Source organism: Ovis aries, chromosome 23 (assembly GCF_016772045.2).
Source record: "Ovis aries strain OAR_USU_Benz2616 breed Rambouillet chromosome 23, ARS-UI_Ramb_v3.0, whole genome shotgun sequence".
Classification (NCBI taxonomy): domain Eukaryota; kingdom Metazoa; phylum Chordata; class Mammalia; order Artiodactyla; family Bovidae; genus Ovis; species Ovis aries.
In genome coordinates, this window is record NC_056076.1 from 5354251 (window position 1) to 5371560 (window position 17310).

The 17310-nt window shown below is 42.4% G+C and overlaps 1 protein-coding gene across 4 annotated transcripts in view; it reads left to right on the top strand.

The window, feature by feature from the left end:
• Positions 1-17310, top strand: part of NETO1 (neuropilin and tolloid like 1) — a 117247-nt gene that overhangs the window by 84692 nt on the left and 15245 nt on the right. For 3 of the 4 annotated variants that reach the window (XM_042239212.2, XM_042239213.2, XM_004020399.5), the window contains exons 8-9: positions 13732-13845; positions 16468-17026. In XM_042239212.2, the coding sequence (XP_042095146.1) occupies positions 13732-13845; positions 16468-17026 (673 nt within the window). Of the gene's footprint in view, positions 1-13731; positions 13846-16467; positions 17027-17310 lie in introns of those variants that run through there. The other variant, XM_042239215.1, reaches the window with a different exon arrangement.

The following is a 17310-nucleotide window of genomic DNA, read 5'->3' on the forward strand; positions in this document are numbered from 1 at the left end:
TTGGAAACAACTGAAGTGACTTAGCATGCACCTAATTACAGAATTGGAACAGTACTCAAAGCATGTGACATGATACTGAAAAATGATGATAGATCTATGATTAACAATATAAAATATATGTTTTGTGATTATCATATTTTTAAATAAGTTTAATTTTGGGTGTTTGACTACCCTTCTTCCTCTTGTCCTCTTTTACCTAATTCAAATATGCCAAAAAATTCATTTTGTTGTCTCCTGATCAAGTTTTTATTCCTTAACAATCAGCCATGTATATAGATGTAAAGGTTATTTGTCTCAGATGCATTCATAATATAAGCATCTGGAAGGATTGAATCCCTATTTCACCAAAAAATGGTAAATGCTTGCCACCTAATGGTAAGAATGGGAACATGAGAGGATTTTAAAATATCAACAAAAAATAATTTCCAAAAGAAAGAAACGAATTCAGTGAAATATGTAGTTCATTATCTTTGAATATAATAAAATATTAATATTATTTGAAAGCTACTCTTTTACTTCTTAAAATTTGAAAGATAAAATAGACTTGTTTGGATTAACATTTGACTTTTTTTCATGAAAAATCATCAGATTTTCAATCATAAAAGTAATTATTTGTGTGTATATGTATATATGAAAAAGTTTCCCAGCAAAATCCAAATATAATTTATAAATATCCTAGAGGTAGTCATTGCTAGCATTTTAGCTTAATATTTCCAGTAAAGGTTTTCATATATATATATATTTGCATGTGAGACTATAATTTAAAACAATTTGTATCCTTATTTTCCACCCAACTTTATACCTCAGTAGTTTCCCTACTACTCCATGACATCTTAAGAATTAACAATCCTACCACTATAATGATTTTTGAACATTGGAGCAACACTTGCCAAACTTTTGTTTTTGAGTTTGTGTGTGTGTGTGTTGTCTCTTAAGAGGTATACAAATAAAATTGGAGATAGTTGGATTAAACACAGTTAAACATACACTTTTTCAGCAGGGTAACGCTAGGAGGTCATCTTGGCATATGGGGCTGTGGTGGATCCTAAAACCAGCGAAACCAGGGTCTCACATGCAGCCACCACCAGCAGCTAGCAGCAGCTAGCATGCAGCTGGCCGTAAGTCAGTCACATAGCTTCATTTGCCTTGAACGTCAAGAAGGAGCATGTTGTCTGCAGGTAACAGAATATATGGGGCTTCCTTGGTAGCTCAGTGGTAGAAAATCCTCCTGCCAATGCAGGAGACTGCTGTTTGACCCCTAGATCAAGAAGATGCCCTGGAGAAGGAAATGGCAACCCACTCCAATATTCTTGCCTGGGAAATCTCATGGACAGAGGAGCCTGGCAGGCTACAGTCCATGAGATCGCAAAAGAGTCAGACACAATTTAGCGACTAAACAACAACCACCTGCCTCCCTGTTCTGTAGATGTGGTAACTGAGTGAGTATTGTTGAAAAAAGCGATCTCTCCTTAGGGATTATCACTCCTTAAGTCTGAGTTGCTGCTCTACCCTCTGTAGTGTTTGCTGCTGCTGCTAAGTTGCTTCAGTCATGTCCGACGACTCTGTGCGACCCGATAGACAGCAGCCTACCAGGCTCCCCCGTCCCTGGGATTCTCTAGGCAAGAACACCAGAGTGGGTTGCCATTTCCTTCTCCAATGCATGAAAGGGAAAAGGGAAAGTGAAGTAGCTCAGTCGTGTCCAACTCGTGGCGACCCCATGAACTGCAGCCTACCAGGCTCCTCCATCCATGGGATTTTCCAGGCAAGAGTACTGGAGTGGGGTGCCATTGCCTTCTCCTCTGTAGAGTTTAGTACTCTACAATCCCAGGACCAAGTGCCCGAAGAAGCACTCTCTAAGCTTCAAGTTCATGGACAATTAACCTGGTCCAAAAAGGGTGCTTTACACAAACGTCTTTATCTGTCCATGCAGGAGAGAAGAGAAAACAGTTTGGAAAGACTCAGCATTAAAATATCCACTTTCTATATCTAGAAATATCATTCTATGAATGATTAAATCCAGAGCACTGCTGTGCTTACACAGAAGGCATCTTTTGGCTCATGGAATATTTCAGTATATTCAGTTTCTGTTTGTTCTCAAAAGAAATACTTAGGGTTAGATTGGATGATAAAATGGTGATGTTGATAAATCCTTCTGATGAAGCACAATCGCTACACTCATTATGTCTAAATATGCTTTTAAATAATTCAGACACCAGATGCAATGCAAATCCTCTCTTCTAGGTACTTGGGTTTTAACACCAATATGAGGCTATGTTTGCTATTCTGAAAGCGACAGAAGACCTAGTCCCAGAAATAGTATATTTCTGATCATAGGAACTGCCTTTGTGAAATACTTTGAATTTTGAGGGTTACTTTATTAGCTGCATTATGTTCCGAGGGAGTGTGTAATTTCCTCGATTCTGTCTCACTGCAGCAAAAATTTGAAGCAACAGGTGAATCAGTGTTACAGCTCAGTTTTATTTAGAAAGCAAAGGAAAATACATCCTCAGGCCATGAGGGCAGGCCGACCCAAAACATGCGAAGAAAAGCCCCTGGCTCAATTTTGGCTCCTCTTTTTCTCCTCCCTCTGAGCCTGACCTGTATGAACTGGGCTAGCCAGGAGGGCTGTTTGTTCTACCTGAGGTCCTCACTTTGGTCCTCAGATCTTCCTTTGTTCTATTTTTGCGGGCTTTTCCCTTATTTGTGTTCCATTTTGGACTCCTTTTTCCTATTCTAACTACTTAACATTCCCCCCTCAAGAGATAGGAGGCCCAATTCTTTGGGAATAGGTGCATCAAGGTCTCTCTGGCTACTTCCTGCTGAACTGGATGGCAAACATCATTGGACCTCTCCCTCTTGCTAGTCTCAATCCTCAGAGTCCTTATAGTGGTGTCCATCTAAGGGTGAGTGATATTTTCCGTGGTCAGCTGTAGTTTTATATGTCCTTGTTAAACTGGTGCTGCGCGTTGTAGCCTTTTGGCCTGGACAGAGACAAAATGGGTTAGATGATTGATGATATATGGAGCAATCATAAGCAGCATCAATATGGTGATAACAAGGATTAGTAAGGGGGCATTAACCAACTCCAAATTCCCTCCACACCAGGAGAAGGATCCCCAAAAAAGAGACTGTGGCCACCCCCAAGAACTCTCCAGCTTGTTCTCTGAGGTCCTGTAGGATCTAGAATGTTTTTCTTGAGGACTGTGAGACTGTCTTTAACTTAACTGGAGGTATTTACCCACAAACAACACATCTCATTCAAGATGGCTCAAGTCCCTCCTTCTTCAGGGATCAGGAGATCTGTCTCCTGTCTATTATGGAGTACAACCCCTGCCAAGCTGTGTTGGCTCTTTAGAGCTGTCCTGAGAAATCTTACCCCCAGAAGCTTAATTTTGGGGGTGTTCATTATAATGGCACTCATTTGTCGTTCTGAATAGGTATCTGAGATCTCCCAGTGGCTCACAGGTAAACTGAGAGCTCTCTTCCATTTTTCTCCATGGCTTGACTCATGAGTAGTGAATCCAGGAGTTGTGTCCTGGAACCTTGACTGCTGTGAGGGTAGAAAGTATTATAGGGTAGGGGCCCTTCCATGTGGGCTGGAGTGGAGCCTTTGGGGACCCATCTTTCCAGATTTTAATTAGGACTTGAGTCCCTGGGGCATATAATGGAGGCTCTTTAGAATCTTTAGGGTGCTGGCTGACATCCCACAAGCATATAAATTGTTGGAATTGTCCAACGGCCATGGTATAAGACCAGAGGATCTGAGCCTCTGGATCTAAGAAGAAGTCATTGGCATAAAAAAAGGTCTCCCATGTAGCATCTCATAAGGACTAAGACCAACTTGTTCCTTAGGGGCAATCCAGGTGTGGAAGAGAGCTATCGGTAAAGCCTCCTTCCATCCCAGGGAGGTCTCCCCAGTTATCTTTTTTATCCCTTATTTTAAGAACTGGTTGGCTCTTTCTACTTTTCCTGAATACTGAGGCTTCCAGGCAAAATGGAAATAATAAGTAATGCCCAATGCTTTAGAGTGGAGAAAGCAATGGCACCCCACTCCAGTACTCTTGCCTGGAAAATCCTATGGATGGAGGAGCCTGGAAGGCTGCAGTCCATGGGGTCGCTGAGGGTCGGACATGACTGAGCAACTTCACTTTCACTTTTCACTTTCATGCATTGGAGAAGGAAATGGCAACCCACTCCAGTGCTCTTGCCTGGAGAACCCTAGGGACGAGGGAGCCTGGTGGGCTGCTGTCTATGGGGTCGCACAGAGTTGGACACGACTGAAGCGACTTAGCAACAGTAGCAGCAGCAATGCTTTACAGACCCCTTGGGTGATCTTAGAACTAAATGATGTCCCATTGTCACTTTGTAATGACCCAGGCAGACCAAATCTTGTAATGATTTCATGGAGCATTTTTTTTTTTTCTTTTTACCACCTCCTCAGGCTTCTCAGTCCAGGTGGGAAAACCTTCAATCCATCCTGTGAATGTATCTATCATGACTAATAGGTATTTATACCCTTAAGAAACTGGCATCTGGGTGAAGTTCATCAGCCAGCCCTCTCCTAGGTAGGCCTCACATCACTGGATGGGCTGGGCTAGCTGGGGTTTTTGAGCTCCTCAGGGGTTGTTTCATTGGCAAGTGGGACAAGAAGAAACCACTTGCCTTATAGTTGTTTGGAGGCCTGTTCCTCTGAAGGACCTTTGTGGTAATCTTTGGAGTGCCTTCTCCCCTAAATGAGTGGTGGCATGTAAGGAGTTAGCCAACTTCTATTGGAGGGTCCAGGCAGAAAAAGGAGTCCTTCCTTTTGGAACCACCCCATATGATCCTCTTGAAGGCCCTCGCTCTTAGCTTTAAGAGTCTCACCTTCAGTATATGATGGAGTTTCTGGTAAATTAGTCTGTGGAACTAAGGTGACAACCCCTATTAGGTCATTGTTCTGTAATACTGCTCTCCTAGCTGCCTGATCAGCTGCTTGGTTCCCTCGTGCCATTTCCATGCTCCCTTTTTGGTGTCCTTTACAGTGGGAGACTGAAACCTCAGTGGGTGGATGAACTGCCTCTAAGAGCCTGAGGATTTGATCACCATATTTGATTGGGGATAATTGGGTGGTCAAGTGGCCTCTTTCTTTCCAAATAGCTTCATGTGCATGTAGCACCAGAAAGGCATACATGGAGTCAGTATAAATGGCTACTCTTTTTCCTTTTCCCAGCTCTAAAGCTCAAGTCAGGGCCATGAGCTCAGCTAATTGGGCTGAAGTACCTGGGGCAAAGGCTTAGCCTCTGTGGTCTCAAAATTAGAGACTACTGCATACCTGGCTCTTCTTTTTCCATCTAAGACAAAGCTGCTTCCATCAGTGTACCAGATTTCCTCAGGATTGGTCAGAGGATCTTCTGACAATCCCTCTCGGGGTTTTGTCCAGTGGCCCAAGGTTTCTAGGCAACAGTGAAAGGGGAAAGAGCCCTCAGCAGTAGGCAGGAGGGTGGCTGGGTTGAAAACCTCACAAGTGGATATAGTGAGACCTGGATTTTCCATCAGCTGTACTTGATATCTGAGGCTCCTTTGATCAGACATCCATAAATGGCCTCTGCCATTCAGGAGTTGTTTCACTTGGTGGCTGGTAAAAATAGTTAGTTTGCCCCCAGAAGAGAATTTTAAAGTATCTTCTATCAGGACTGCAATTGCTGCAAGATTTCAAAGGCAAGGAAATCTCTCTTCCCAATAAGGGAGTAAGACACTCAAGGACCAAGAAACTGATGGGAAAATAGTTGTCCATCCCAGCAACAAAGAAGTGCTCAGGTAAATCTTTCTGTAATTGTTTTTTCCTGTAGCACTCAAAATGGTACAGGTTTGCACTGAGAAGGCTGTGAAGATGGAGGTCAGGACAGAGTAGGTAGCCCCTGTGTCAACCAAGAAATTCTTGGATCTACCTGCCACATCCAGTTGCACTTTTGGTTCCAGCCCTGTTGATGATTATCTGTGACAGGTGGGCTGGCTGGAATGGGCTGCTTCAGTCCTCTTGAACCATCATGAGGGAAGGCTTGGCATTTGACCTTGAGAGTCTTGAGTCCTGAGGCCAGAGTGCCGCCCAGTGTCCCAATTGATGGCATTTGTAGCAAGCCGTTTTATGAGACTTGTCATGGTTTTGACACTCTTTGGCCCAATGTCTCACCTGTCTACAGATTAGGTGTTTGCCCTGTGCCTTGTCCTTCAAGGACTCGGGGTTTGCCATAGGGCTTCCCTGGAGGGTGGCCAGCATCTAGGCATGCCTTGTCTCTTTCCTTCTCTCTCTCTTCTGGGGCTTGGCCTCTCTCTCTTGTTCTCTGTTATAAAAAGTATTGGTGGCTATCTGGACCATCTCATCTGAAGAGGCAGCAGGGTCCTGCTACTGGAGCTGTTGTAACTTTATCCTGATACCTGATGCACATAGGGACAGGAATATGTCCTTTAAAATCACCTGTCCCTTGTAAGAGTCTAAGTCCAGATGGATAAACTTTTGGAGGGCCTCTTCTAGACTTTCCAGAAAAGCAATGGGGTTCTCATTGGACTCCTCAGTTATCGCTGAGACCAGGCATGGTCCCAACTAATAGGCCTTCTTCTATTTCCATAAGTGGACTTCCTTAGCGGTGAGTCTTTCTGAAGCTTATCTGCCAGGGTCCAGCCCCGGTGGATCCAGGGTAGTTTGAAGGGTGAACAGCGTAGGCAAGGAAAAACTTATTTATATATTTAATTAGAAATATAAGATTAGATTAGGAAGAAATAGTGTAGTAGGAAAATTAAGTGGAGAAAAGAGGCTGAATAACTTGGTTTACGTGGAAAGCCAATAAAACTTCGAGACAAGAAGTTTGCACCATCTACGTTAGGCCATCAGCGTCCGTTTGAATATCGGAGGGTGCCCCGCCTTGGGCTCCCTCTCTTATGGATCTTAGAAGCCAGGGCAAATAAGTAGACATGGCGAGCCTCCACGCCCCAGATGGGAACTCAGCCAGAAATTAGACTAAAGAGAAGACACGGGGGAAACCAGTCCAGTGACTGGCACGGCCTCTATTGTCTTTTAGGCCTTTTATACCTTTTTGATTGTACATAGAGATCAATGGGTAATACAAAATTATGAAGCATCAGCAGCCCTGACTCTTATCAAAACCAGGCTTTCTTTCTGTAGACCTAGTTGTATACACAAGTCTTAGGTGATTTACATCATCTTCTGGCCAGAGGGCCAACTGACATTTTACGGCCCTTTTCTGATAAGGATTTGTCAACCAGAAGACTTATTTATGTTGTTCTTCCCAAAGTCTGGTGCCACTCTCAGAAAGCACTAAATAAAGTTACATTCTTACATAGCAAGGACACAAGAGGAGTGCAGTGATATATAACAGAGAAAAGTAAGTAACTCAAAAGTCTAGTGTTGCTAATATCAAAACTACTATATTCCTGTTTCTATACCCCAATTACATTGATTAATATCTTTCAGGTGCCTAAAAGATAAAGAATATGGAGGCCTGGCAGCAGTCATTGAGTCAACAGTGAAAACCTGTCACCAATATGATTTTTAGCTCTTTAGAAAAGGCTCTGTATCTTTAAGATGCTTTAAGCTTTGTGCCTCTCGAGGTTGGGGGGCTGTATGCAATTCACAAATTGTAAAATGTCCGGGGAAACCTGTTAGGCAAGTTAGAGAGCCATCAAGGGTTTGAGCTGATGCAGGAGACTGAAGCCCTGAATTAACTTTTTGCCAGAGAATAGTGGTGGTGTGCAGGCAGATTCTGGTTTTTTGGGGGTAGATGTTCAGGAAAACTCAGGGGAACCCCTGAAGCTAGATCACACCTTTGCGTTTTGTCTGGCTTCTTTCCTCATGACCATTGCCACGGGCGGGATTCCTCACGCTGGCTCCCGGCACTTATCCTACCCAGTATTGCTGCAGCCTGAGAGCTGGGCATCCTAAGTCAAGGTGCAGATCCCCAAGCAGGTTGAGGCATGTCAGCCTCCCAGGGGTCAGATCCCTAGGCAGGTCGAGGCAGGTTGACCTCCTGGGATCCCCAGGCTAGAGTTGGGCATCTTGAAGGTCTCTAGTACTATCAGTGCTGGGAAGGATTAAGGGGTTGTAATCTTAACTCTATGCTGGTTTGTCCACTATGGATGGGAATAGATACCATGATGTAAAGCCATCCAAGCCTGTGCCGAGACTGGGAACCTGGTAAAACAGCCATAAGCCTTATCCTCTTATTGCTTTGAGGAAATGTAAGTCACTGATTTCTTCCCCTAGTCCTCCATAAGAGCAGTTTAGGGTGTTTCCAATGGTAAACATTTTATTGCCATAGATCCACTTTTGGTAATAACAGAAGTAATGACAAAGGAGTGGGTTATCTGGTCCTGTTAGGGGCCTTAAGTGTATTTTAATAATAGGCTGAGTGGAGCAATGTTGCCTACAAGGGGGCAGAGCCCTGGTTGTAGGAGTTAGGAAGTGGCTTAGGAACAAACTGATAAGAGGCAACAAACTAGATGTTCCATAAAAGTAGAGTGGAGATTTGATCCAGGGGTGTGTCTCCTATGTAACTTTAGGAGAAGTGTGGTAAGGATTTGGGTCCAAACAACCTGCAGGGCTAACTCCCAAAATGGCAAACATTATCCCTATAAGCCCAATTGCCCTTGAAGAGATACCACCAATAGATGGACTTTTAGCAGGCATTGTGTGCCTGTCATCTGCCCTAGTGGGTTCACTGAGAAATGCTGTTGATGCACGTGTTGTAAGAAGCATGGAGGACGAAGGCCTGAATATCTAGAAAGATTGGATATTATATGGTATTTCTCTCCCAAGGGCCAGCTATTTTCTGGTTGTCCCTGCAGAAAGGGACAGGAAAGGCAACATTGTGAGCCCAGAAGGGGCTCAGGAAAAGAGCATGAAACAGGAGGGAAGGGGTCAGGGCCCAACTTTTGAAAAAATGACAAAGCCCAAGGGCATAACATAAACTGATTAAAATCAGATGGGTCCAAGATGACTAGTCAAATTCAACTAAACCTTGATCCTCAATCTGTAAGCTAAATGACACACCCAGAGGCGCCAGCACAGTTCCAAGGCACTGTCGAAAGACTGAGGAGTGGGTGGTTCCCCAATTGTTGGAATGATCCTCCCACTCATTAGCATATGAAATCACCCAGCCCACAAAAACTAACCACATCACATTCCACAGCCACTCCCCTCTGTGATGGCCCACACTCTGAATGTGCTTCTCTCTGAATACAAACAAATCCACACCTTACCTATCGCTGTGTCTCTCACTGAGTTTTTTTCAGTAAGGCATCAAGGGCCTGAGCTTCATTAGGTCCTGAAGCCAGGCACCATGGATTTTTGGCCAGTCTGAAGTCCCAGTCAGACATGACTAAGTGACGAAGCATAGCACAGAGTCCCTGCCACGAGGGTTTGAGTCCCAATCTTAGCTAAATGATTTCAGGCACAACTTTCAGAAATGGAAAGATGATGACCTGCCCAATACTTTGTAAGCAGTGGCATAGGTGGAGAGAGGAGCTGAAGGACAGGAGGAGAAAGCAGTGGGGAAAAACGTGCCAAGGAATCCTCTTCGTAACCTGACAGAAAATCTGCTGAATACCTGACCTGTGCTCACAGTTTTCATTGGCTTGATCCTTGGAAATAAGTAGATTTCTGATCGTAGACACTAACTGTGTGAAATACTTTGAATTTTGAGGGTTACTTTATTAGCTGCCACTTTCTGGTGTCAGGGGAGTGTGTAATTTCCTTGGTTCTGTTTCACTGCAGCAAAAATTTGAAGCAATGGATGGATCAGTGTTACAGCTCAGTTTTATTTAGAAAGCAACTGAAAATACATCCTCAGGCCTTGAGGGTGGGCCGACCCAAAAGATACGATGAGAAGCCCCTGGCTCAATTTTGGCTCCTCTTTTTAAATATTTTTTCTCCTCCCCCTGAGCCTGCTGTATGTAAACTGGGCTAGCCAGGAGGGCTGTTTGTTTTACTCGAGGTCCTCACTCGGGTCCCTGGACCTTCCTTTGTTCTATTTTCTCGGGCTTTTCCCTCCTTTGTATTTTAGCCACCACCATTTTGGACCCCCTTTTCCTATTCTAACTACCTAACATAAGTAAACCTTGATTTCTTCAAGATAATTTTAGGAAATAAGGGGGTTGGTTTTTTTAAGAGACAATCGCTTTTGACAATGTATATTGAATTTCCAAGTAGAATAAGTCCTCTAAAAATTGATAGAATATGTGCTTTTTTCAGCAGTAGTCAGAGAACCAAATGAATGAATGAGATTTAGTTGCTAAGAATATCACAATTTCTGTTGCATTTGAAGAGTTGACCTGGAGGGTTAATTCTCCACCGATAAACACACTTGCAAGAATCATCTCTCTCTGGGATATTCAGAGCTAAATTGGTCAGCTAAACTTTCAAAAGTTTAGCTGATATTAAATTAATTAAAATATCTGTTGACTCTTTACTACAACCCTAGAAATATTAACCCACTAAGAAATTAAAAATACTTTTTTTTGTTAAAGAAAAAAAAAAGCATGTTCATAGCCTTAAAGAACTCATGGGGAAAGATGAAAAACTTATACTAAGTGTTAAACTCTTTTAAAAATTAAAAGTAGAATAGGATTTAAGGCAAAGATAACTTTCTGATAGATTGGAATGATATTTCAAGACTCTATAGATAATTTCATTCTGATAGGATTTGGATAGCAGAGTAGAGCTGGAATTTTTCTAGGACACAGAGAAAGGGAGGGAACAGTGTGGCCAATGAACCCAAGGTCTCAGGAGCGTGTGGGGAGCAATGGGAAGCGCTTATGGGCTGAATGTGTGTATATCCTCAGACATCCTTGAAGGAACAGTGAGAACATACCTTGATTTGGGAGGCAGGAAGCTGCCATTTAGTTTTTTTTAGCAGGAGGTAAAAATTAGAATCTTTAATGAACTCCTGTGCATTCACATTTTAGAACAGAGAAATGTTCAGACGTACAATATAAAGACAGTTCAGAATCTGATCCTATTTTGTTTTTGGTGTCTATGAGACAATCTTTAGTTTTGTTCAAGGAGTAGGAGCTGTGATCATTTGTTTCTTAGCCACTGCACAGTGTGCTCATTTGCTTATGTTTGTTGTTTGCCTGGCAGTTCTATAAATGTTAGCGAAGGTGAGGAAGGAAAAATGAAACAGGAGTGGAATAGTAATCTTTTTGCAAGTGAGGATGGTTTCAATTAACTGGCATATTTGCATAATTATCTCATGTAATGTGTCAGGAATATGATTTATTGACAGTCCTAGATGCCCTGTTCCATTCCCAGTCAAACCACCAATATTTAATGATAACTGACTGACACTTTGGTGTTTTGTAAGACATTGTTGAGACTTATTGAGTAGCAGAAACAGAAACAAAATCACTTTTGGAGAATTTGGAATCCAAATCTTTAGTGCCTTTACTAAGCTACTGTTCTACCTCACTGGTACAGAATGCGATGCCATTTTACCTATAGATTTAAAATTTTAAAAGCAAACCCATCCTATTTAATAGTAATTCTAATAATTTTTCCTCCTCTTTCAAAGCATATTTATGATCTTTTAAAGGTATTCTTTACTTGATGGATTAGTTGTACTTTCAAAACCACTGCAGTTTATCAGGTAGTAAGTGTTTTTTCCATTTTGCAGCTGTTCTAATCTATTTGCAGAAAACTCCTTTTTTGTTCTGTGTACACATTTTGACAACATTCATTATCTGCTAAACAGACCATATTGGTTCTGCAAAATGGTTGACTACAGAAATTCAAAGTTAGTTCCATACTGAAAAGCAGACTTTTGCAGTAATAGATCACATCATTACATTTTGCATTATAAAAGCTTTACACCATGTTGAAAGCAGGGGTCAAATAAAATGTTAAGTCTGATACTTTTCAAAATGACTACTGCATCTGCATCTTTTCTACTCTTTAATACTGTTTTTTGAAATGACAATTACATCTTTTTTATTATCTAACAAGGGATTTAGAGGCAAACCAAGCAGAAGGAAGAAGAAACTCTCCTGGGGTCTGGGATGAGGGGGACAGCAGGGAGAAGGGCTTGGAGAGTCAGAGGAATGCCTGGTTCAAATTATGTTGCTTTTGATTTTCAAGACTTGATCATTTAAAGAAAGTATTCCTCTGGGAACATTCAAATATTTTAACTTACCTTATGTAAAGCATTTTCCTAACAACTTTGATTAATATAGAACATACATTTAAAGAAGATAACTTTCCTTAAAGAAAAAACACCCCACAATATGTGGTTTTGAAGGTGAAAATTATCACATGACTGCACTGTTTAGATAATACTGATCACTGATAAAAACTTTACTGATGAACCACTGTAAATTTTGTGTTTGGTATCTAATGGGTTTTTCTGGGGATACCTGTCCTGAAAATGGTTATGGAACTACTATTGACAAAAATAAACACTAAAATTACATTTTATGAGATGTGGATGATTAAAAAGGCAAAACCAAAAATTACTTTAAAGCCCTGTCTGTAATTCATAGTGTAGTATTACTCTAGAGATTTGTTATAAATAACCAATTATTCTATAATGAAAGAAATGTATTTTTGTAATATTGAAGTCATATCTAACATTAGAATTTGTTCAATTAGACGCATCGCTAGTTCTTATATTTTTATTACCAAGTTACATAATTCTTAGAGTTCTTACCTTATCCAACATGAATTATAATATAGAGATCATTGGCCATTGTACCTAAAGTTAGTAGACTGTGTGAAATATAGGCCAAGTAGGGAGAAGACTCTTGAGAGTCCCTTGGACTGCAAGGAGATCAGCCCTGAGATTTCTTTGAAAGGACTGATGCTAAAGCTGAAACTCCAGTACTTTGGCCACCTCATGCAAAGAGTTGACTCATTGGAAAAGACTCTGATGCTGGGAGGGATTGGGGGCAGGAGGAGGTGACAACAGAGGATGAGTTGGCTGGATGGCATCACTGACTCGATGAACATGAATCTGAGTGAACTCCTGGAGATGGTGATGGACAGGGAGACCTGGCGTGCTGCGATTCATGGGGTCGCAAAGAGTCGGACACGACTGAGCGACTGAACTGAACTGAACTGAACTGAGGCTAATTTCGTTACCATATTACATGCTAAATGTCAATGAGAATGATATGTATTTTTCTTATGTTGTTCAAGATTAATTTTCCTTTGTTCTGAATTTCCATGATATTCTTTGCTTCTTTCGTATGCTTAAATAATATCATAGGGTTTGGTTTAGTATATAGTTTCTTCATTAGTATTTTGTAAGCATACACTTTCCAAAGTATTTCAATGGTTCCATTAAACTAAAACTTTTTTGAACAGGACAGTTAAATTTATACATACAGAACTTCAGTGTAAAGCATAATGTTATGCATGTGGTCATCAGTGAAGTTTCTCTAAATGAATGCACAAAGTGAAAAAAAAAGAACTCGCATTGATAAAGTGCTTCATTTTTATGATGGAAAACCTCCTGTGCCAGTTTTATAAGCTGAACACATCTAGAAGAATGCCAGCTCGGTTAGTAGCACAAGAAATAATTACTGCTATGGCAACACTTCTGCGAATGGAATGTCGGTCTTATCATTTATCTCAACCTGACTGTGAATTATCATACTAATCTTTTTTGTTTCTAGGTTTGTGATGTGAGTGATTTACAACTGAGCATCAGTTAAAACTGTTTCCTTCATTTTTTTCTTCTCTTTTAGCTCCCTGTGAAGGCAATACTTTCTTCTGCCACAGTAACATGTGTATTAACAATACGTTGGTATGCAATGGACTCCAGAACTGTGTGTACCCTTGGGATGAAAATCATTGTAAAGGTAATCATGAGTCCCTGGACTTGGCAAAACCTATCTGTAGTGTGGGAAGAAGCTTATCCAATGTTTTTATGCATCAGACGATCTTAAATATAGATTGTATATTGGCTTTACCAACTTCCTATCTGTTTTAGAATTGATTTGTAGGCCTTTTTCTTGGCTTTTATTCTTGTTGTTTTTGCATTCCTTAACACGCAATGAACTGCCTTTTACACTTGAATGGGCTTCCCTGGTGGTGCAGATGATAAAGAATCTGCCTTCAATGTGGGAGACCCAGGTTCGATCCCTGGGAAGGGAAGATCCCCTGGAGAAGGAAATGGCTACCCTCTCCAGTATTCTTGCCTGGAGACTTCCATGGACAGAGATGCTTATTGGCTCATCTCCCTTCTGGAGCTGCAGCACCATGGACTGGCCACTGGAGCTTCTCAAGCCAAGTTGGGTTTCCTATCAGAAGCTCCCTCATCAGTGGCTACACCTCTCCATCAACCCCAGGCTGTCTTCATGGGCCATTGTGCACATGCTCTAGAGGTGCAACTGTATCCAAGGAACCTTAGGGCCCTCAGGTGCCTAAAGCTGCTTACCTCGACTTCAGTTTTCCTACTGAAATGCTTTGTTTCCTTTCCAATGAGAATATCTTCCCTTGATCCAGCCTCCTTCTCTGGCCTGTACACCACCTGATGTGAGGAGCTGACTCACTGGAAAAGACCCTGATACTGGGAAAAACTGAAGGCAGGAGAAGGGGGTGACAGAGGAAGAGATGTTTGGATGGCATCACTGACTCAATAGCCATGAATTTGAGCAAACTCTGGGAGATGGTGAAGGACAGGGAAGTCTGGGATGCTGCAGTCCATGGAGTCTTGGAGTCAGACACAACTTAGCAACTGAATAACAAAACTCTTCACTTGATTATGAATGATGCAGGTTTTGGTTAAGTTCAAAGTACCACATACCCTCTTCTGTTCAGATCTTATATTCACCAATCTGCAAAGGAAAAAAAAAAACGGGCAAATAACTGTCCATACTTAAAGTCCAGTGTGTGTGTGTGCATGCTGTTGTGGCTGACTCTTTTTCAACCCCAGGGACTGTAGCCCACCAAGCTCCTCTGTCCTTGGCATTTCCCAGGCAAGAATACTGGAACAGGTTGCCATTTCCTCCACAAGGGATTTTCCCAACCCAGGGATCGAACCTGCATCTCTTGCATCTTCTGCAATGGGAGGCAGATTCTTTACTACTATGCCACCAGAGCAGCCCTAAAGTCCAATATCTTCTATTAAAATATTGAAGCAGAGAGGCATTACCACAGTACCTATTGCTCACAGAATCAACAAGAGAAGCAGAACTGGCAACAGTTATTTAGAGACTGTGAGCAATGATCCGTGTTGTGTCCAAGGAACCTCCTTGGAATGGAAGGGGAATTAAATGTTTTGTGAAGGAGCTCGTACAGCACTGTTAGAGATTGGCTTTACTTAGTTAAAGCGGATTTGTGGCCATGGTTCTTATGGCCCACCTCTCTCCATGGGCACCACCACTCTCTGTGCGCTGATGGGGGAAGTGGGATGGAGGCAGGGACAGCGGCCCAATTCTCTGGGAGGAACACTCCCGCTTTATGAATCAGGCCCTGGCTGAGGATGAGGACCTCTGGTCTTCTCAGCTTACCCCTTCAGATAGTTTCACGCTATGAGTGAGCTGGGACACATGTGATTGGAGCCCAGTGTGCTCAACCTGCTGTCCAGGTATAGACCTTCTATCCTACCAGTGGGGCCTGGAGGGAGGAGAGGAGGGGCCAGCATTGGCCGCCGTCTCCTCCCTGGAATGGAGAATCTGCAGGATGGATCTGAGGGGTGGAAAGAGAGTAGAGAAATGCTGGCGGCTTGCCCTTGCTGGTAGGGTGGGGGGTGCTGTACCTCCAAACTGGGGCCAATAGGGAGAGAAACCATCAGGACGAACTGAGGGTGGAGCAGCTCAAAGGCCACAAGCTATCCCTGTTCTTAAACAAATTTAGTAGATTTTCTTGAACGTATGTACCTCTGTTTGCTGTATGCCACTCAATTTCCAGGAACTTTAAATGTTACTTTTAAAATTTTTGCCAAAACTGTTGCATTGGGAAAAAGACTCACAGAAATCCTCATGCCAGCATTCCAGAAGTGTCTGTCTTCAAAGTGTAATCATAATCTTTTGATATCAGAAAACTGTGAGTTCAGTTATCCACATCAAGAATAAATACAAAACAATATAGGTATGTTTGTGTTCCCATTGCTGGCATGTGTGAGTTTTCTTACACCAACGAGAAGAAGAAGGTACTATTTTTAACATGACCAGCTGATTTGCAGATGTCATCCTAAAGGTTTTATGAGACCTTCTCCAAAACGTATATTACATTTAAGTGAGTGATGCTGTGCAATGGCGGGGTTGGTGGTGGTGGCTGTTTCTGAGGCTAGCAGAGAGGGCTCTTGTGAAATTCTTTGTGTCTTTTAAAGACTCGTTTTACATTTAAGACAGTGAAAATTTTTATGCTCAGCCTACTTCATCTTGAAGTTCTCGATGTACGCTTTGACTGCCATATTAATGCGTGGTGGGTTGTTTCTTGTTTTGTTTGTTTGTTGTTTTTGCTCCCTGGACCTGTAGAAAAGAGGAAGGCCGGGCTGCTGGACCAGCTGACCAACACCAGTGGGACGGTCATTGGCGTGACTTCCTGCATTGTGATCATCCTTATTATCATTTCTGTCATTGTGCAGATCAAACAGCCTCGTAAAAAATATGTCCAAAGGAAATCGGACTTTGACCAGACAGTTTTCCAGGAGGTGTTTGAGCCTCCTCACTATGAGCTGTGTACCCTCAGAGGGACAGGAACCACAGCTGACTTTGCCGATGTGGCCGACGACTTTGAAAACTACCATAAACTGAGGAGGTCCTCTTCCAAATGCATTCACGACCATCACTGTGGTTCACAACTGTCCAGTGCGAAAGGCAGCCGCAGCAACCTCAGCACGAGAGATGCTTCTGTCTTGACCGAGATGCCCCCACAGCCCGTCAAACCCCTCATCCCGCCCATGAACAGAAGGAACATCCTCGTCATGAAACACAACTACTCCCAGGAGGCTGCCGACGCCTGTGACATCGACGAGATCGAGGAGGTGCCCACCACGAGTCACAGGCTGTCCCGCCACGAGAAAGCCGTCCAGCGGTCAGTATCTATAGATTTTTTGATGACAAGTATAACCTGAAGACTGAGATGCTTCCAGCATACCCTGTTCTAGTCTGCCTTCCCATTTCAGTCTCTCCTTCGTTAATGACAAACCATAGTATTTCAGAGTTTGCCTCTTCTTTTCCTTGTTGCCCTGCTTTCTATATTTTTCCTAAATCCCATTTAGGTACATATAGGTGTGCTTACACAGACCAAAGAGATTTTGTTTATTTCTATACATATATAATATTTATTTCTATAAAAGATCTGATGTTAACTTATAT